The 5,108-nt window shown below is 38.3% G+C and overlaps 1 protein-coding gene across 1 annotated transcript; it reads left to right on the top strand.

Moving 5' to 3' along the window:
• The first annotated feature begins 3,225 nt into the window (after positions 1 to 3,225).
• Positions 3,226 to 4,662, top strand: sst6.1 (somatostatin family member 6.1). The gene is made up of 2 exons (XM_080763794.1): positions 3,226 to 3,582; positions 4,171 to 4,662. The coding sequence occupies exons 1-2, from the start codon at positions 3,478 to 3,480 to the stop codon at positions 4,405 to 4,407; spliced, it is 342 nt and encodes a 113-aa protein (XP_080619920.1). The 5' UTR covers positions 3,226 to 3,477; the 3' UTR covers positions 4,408 to 4,662.
• Positions 4,663 to 5,108: the final 446 nt, after the last annotated feature.

Here is a 5,108-nt window from a genome sequence, read left to right as displayed (position 1 = left end):
TTGCGGTATGGTAGACCAATTCAAAATATGTTTTTTTATAAAGACTTGAAGGTAGTCGGTTGTTTTAAAATCATTCAGCAGGGGTCATCAACATGTCCGTACATGTCTGTGAAAACGAAAAATATTTTCTATAATATACAGTACACACACACACACATGAATCTTGAATGTGTTTGAATAATTTTGAAGACTCAAAAGTTGAGATGACATGCTCATTAATATGTTGATGAGATTTGTGTTATTCATGTGATTCCTGTACCACGTACGTGACGTCTTGCGGCATGTGAGTCAAGTCAACGGTATATCCACAGTGGAAAAGAGAAAAACATGGCATGTCTTTTGAGAAGGAGCACCAAGGCAAAGGACAGCAGAACTGGGCAAGTAAAGCAATTTTTTGTCAGTTGAGAGAAAGCGTTTTAAAGTGTCCAATAGTAATAACTAAATTCTAATAACACTCAACAAGCATAATCCATGGAAACCCTTGATCCACAACCTCACCATCAGACCTCACCACCTCTAATCAAAAGTTGGACAGTACACATTTGCATAAAACTTGTGACACTGCATTCTTTTAAATCATGCCATGCCCTTCTTTAATCACTGCAATAATTATCTTTATTAGTGACTAAAGTCTTCCTATTGTTCAGCATACTTTTGCATTAACATATGACTACAGTATTGTTCACCTTAATGGAACCACAACTATCAAAGCTATACATTGTAGAAAAACAAAAAGATGTATGTTTTTCTGGTAGAACCTCTTGTCGTCCTGTCCTCAATACTTTAGTAACAATATTAAATATAATACACATTATTCACCTTCACAGTGGCCTCCTGTAATGATAGATGGAAGCACTGTCTACTGATAAGACCCAATTATTGAAATCCCAAACATGGAATAATTATACTTGGACCATGCCACATTAAATGCCTGTCAGGTCTGCCGCCTACCAGTATACAGTGGATAACTTCAGGTTTTCTAAAGTATAGCTAACCACTTAATTTATGTAGGTCTTATATTATGTAGGGCACATGGAAACAGTCGTATCTGGCATGAAGAGAAGTTATACGTAGCTGTTGGTATTTCACATACGGTAGAGTAAAAAAGGACGCTTTGTTAAATTTTTACATTCAGTTACAAATTGATTTATCAACACTGATGATTTTACTGTGGTGTGTTTCTGATGAAATAATGGTAAATATCTATTTGAGGTGATGGGTATTAGGTCATGATGCAAAAGTATGTTTACATTATTTAGGCACTAGATGGCATACTTTGTTTTCTAATGTAAAAGGCCTCATTCATTGTGGAATTGCAAAGAATTGCTTTTCCATAAACGAAATATCATAGTTGGTCACACTAAAGTATAACTGTAACCTGGTTTTACATGAAAGGAAAATAATTGTCTTACTGTCAACTAAATTGATTTCAGTATTTCTGAGGTTGTATGAAAACCTTAAAAAATGCAGCCCATTACGCTCACGTTACTTTACCCATATATGGTTGTCGAGGCTGTACTCTTGGGTGTACTTCAGTCTCCCTCTGCTTTTAAAGATTGGACATAAAAAGCAATGAAAACTGTCCTGTAAATGGGTACGTATAATATATTTCAGTTGGTCTTTATGTGCAGGAAGAATAATACTGCTGTAACATAAGTAATGTATAGTCACTGGGAATATCCTAACTTGAAGCTAAACAATGCAGAGAAATTAAAAGTCTATAGCCTACCCCACATGCAATGTTTTCCCCTTTCTGGAAACACGGCGGGTGGCACAGAGGTTGGTGTGAACTTGGGAGTGAATGTTTTGTTTTTGTTTTTCTCTCAGGAGAGCTATCTGAGTCGTGCTGGAGGCCTGCCGCGGTGAACATGCACATTAATTTCAATTTGGTAAGTGTAAGACCTGTTGTCATGCTGATGTCTGTTGCTGCATGGACCCCTGTGGAGGTCAATTCTTCAAACACGCCACACTGTCAGCTAGCTATTGTAGTTTCCAGTTAGACCTCCTTGTGAGCAGCATGTGTATGGAGGAAAATGCTCTTAAAAGATGATGTGAAAGTGAGGCCAATCGATCATCATGAGCATACAGTAACATGTCAGTTCCGTGCAGTTAGCACCATCTACAGACGTCACAACAGTAAACCTCCATAATAGTCTGACTAGTTGTGATGTGCAGACAGTTTGATGGTTGGAAATTGGATTAAGTGATTAAATAACAAACTCAACCCAGAAGCAATTTATTTCTCAAATATGACCAAATGTTTTCAGGTCCAGTGATAACTTATTTTATTGTTTTGCATTTTATATTTCAAGCCTACATTTTTCAGTTGTGAATTATTTTCAGTGATGCAATTTCTATAGTTTACTCGACTGCAGTATACGTTGGCTTACACATAATTAAATGATAATAAATATAGGTGCATAGGTGCTAACTCCAGACCACAGAAAATCCACTGAATGTCCAAAGTTCAGGTTATTTTGGTGTAATTGAGGTCATGGACATTTTTTATTAATGAAAATTAATGTCATGAAACCTTTAAAGAAAATGTACCATGATGAATCGATTACTAAGGTATGTCTGTGATATGCTTCACTTAAAAAATCCATGCAAGGTGTCATAATGCTCGATTGTAATCTGCAGGTGTCGGAGGAATTAAGAGACAGGAATCAGATCCAAAGTGACAGGAATCAGATCCAGAGACAACCATGGAACAGAACACCAGGATGTGAAGGTAATAGACGTCGTTGTTCAGCCCAGGACCAGCCTTCATTTCATCTTTCCTTTTACCGTTGATGGCTACTGCAGGGAAATGTGACCCTTTTGATTTTGAGTGTTGCGGAACTTCAGATTGGTTTTCTTGAAGTCACTTGGAAGTTCTGCCTCAATTGATCACCTCTGCCATTGGCCATCACAGACTGGAAGTTATTCATTCAGTGTTCAGTCTCCCCAGACATGTTCCATCATATTACTGTCAATGTATTAGTTAGATATTGATATCTGTACTATTTGGCCTGTTGCAAATGTTCCCTCTCATAAAACCAGACCGATGCAACGCCTCACTGTTTGCCAAAAGGGTTAACTGCTCAAAAGAATCCATTTGTTATGCCCTGACCCCTACATCTTAACAGACCCCCACCCCCTGACATACACCCACCATCCTCTACGTCAGAAGCAGCCGTCAAGAGCGGAGGGCTATAAAAGAGTGGGTGACTTTGGGGTTGTAGCAGAAGACACAGTGGTCATTTCCAAATCTTGTGACAGTGAAAAGCAGTTCTGGTCTGATCGAGCTCGTCACTGACCGCTATACGCTGCACTTTCTTCACCACTGCCCTCCTGGCTCCAGAAGTCTGAGAAGTCTTGACGGCTGAGGTTTTCTCCGTCTATTTCACACTCCACTCCAACCGCGGTGCGTCTGAGTGTCTTGTTCCACTGATTACCACCGTAGCTCTGGTCCACCCCCGACACTCCTGTCACAGCATGCAGTTCCTGGTGGTCTTGGCAGCTCTCACGGGGGTTCTGTTCAGTGCAAGAGCAGCCTCCGTGCTTCCTGCGGAAGAGAGGACACCCATTCATGCCAACAGGGTGAGTACAAAAACAAGATTTTCTCTTCTATAGTCTTGTCTAATGTTGTTTGTTACTATTATTAATTATAATATGATTAATATTAATATTCTTATTATTCTTATTAATATTTAGTTGATCATTTAGGGTTTGATTGAATGAAAGTCAGAGGACTTTCATTGCCATCCAAAAAAATAATTGCAGCATGTATGGTATGTCACTCATAAAACATGTGTTAACTAAAATCAATGTAGTAATAACATTTCATAACAAAGCCAGTCTTAATGTACCAAAGACAAATAAGTTAGTTATGGATTTGGATGTTTTATGCTCGAATATTCAGAATTTTATAATTAAGATGTTTAAACCTAAAATCAAGATGTCTAATTCAATCAGGGAAAAAGAACTGTCTTCAATTGCTGAATTATTAAATTGAAAATGTAATAATTCTGCATTTATTTTAAGAATTCAAATAATGCTGATTTAATTGAGTATGGCCCTTTTTAAATTTCCTAAATGCAACAAAAGCTTTTTGATGGACTGGGCATAGTATTACACCTTATATTGTCATGCCGGCATAATTATAGCTCTTTCCATTGTCCTTCTCAGGAACTGAGCAAAGAGCGCAAGGAGCTGATTCTGAAGCTGGTGCATGGCTTGTTGGACGGAGCGCTGGAAGACAACAATGTGCTGCCCGAGGAGGAGGAGGCATCACCTGTGGATCTAGAGGAGCCCCTGGAGTCGCGGCTGGAGGAGAGGGCTGCGTACAACCGGCTAGCGTTCCCCCAACGTGACCGCAAAGCCCCCTGTAAAAACTTCTTCTGGAAGACCTTCACCTCCTGTTAGCAGTTCCAAAACGGACAGTCCATCCGTATCCTTCCATGCTACACCTTATTCTGAACCAGACACCACCCAGCTCCTCATGAACTGTAGTAGACTTCAGGTGTGTATATACTGTATATCATCCACACTTGCCGGACATGCAGTTGCAGTTTTCGGTGAACTTTATTGACGCAGTCTGTCTGTTTGAATATTGCTGATTTATTTATCTATTTTGTGTATACAATGTATGTATTTATGTAATTATTTATTTCAGGGTCAATAAAGCATGGTTTTATTTGAGATTGTGATTAGTGTTATATTTGCTTTTTGTTGCATATGCCATCGCTGTAAAAACAATTGTGATAGAAAATAAAACCGAAATGAACTAAAAAAAATGCTGCGTGTACTTTTTTCATTGATATAATTTGCAGAATTTTGTGAAGTATTTATCCACTTTAAATATAGAATCCAGGCAAATTCTGGCTGCCATAACTCATTCACAAACATCACAAATATTCTCATCCTTTTCAAAGTGGAATTGTTTTATTTTTGCCTTTTTAGCTTAATTTACGGTATACACCATTGCACGCCAATGCTGCTTGTTAAATAGTTTCTGTCTGCAGTTGATAACATTGTACTAGTTAGTTCTGTATAATAAGGATTCATGGATTTAGAGATCTACTGTTGCTGTTCGCTTGAACTTGCTGAACAAAAACTGGTATATG

The sequence above is a fragment of the Protomyctophum bolini genome, assembly GCF_963924005.1.
Source record: "Protomyctophum bolini genome assembly, chromosome: 5".
Lineage (NCBI taxonomy): Eukaryota > Metazoa > Chordata > Actinopteri > Myctophiformes > Myctophidae > Protomyctophum > Protomyctophum bolini.
The sequence above is the reverse complement of the archived record's forward strand: the minus strand, read 5'-3'. Positions and strand labels throughout refer to the sequence as shown.

Coding starts and splice junctions, on each gene's coding strand:
- sst6.1 (XM_080763794.1), top strand. CDS start 3,478: ATGCAGTTCCTGGTGGTCTTGGCAGCTCTCACGGGGGTTCTGTTCAGT. Junction 3,583..4,170: donor CACCCATTCATGCCAACAGG/GTGAGTACAAAA, acceptor TGTCCTTCTCAG/GAACTGAGCAAAGAGCGCAA.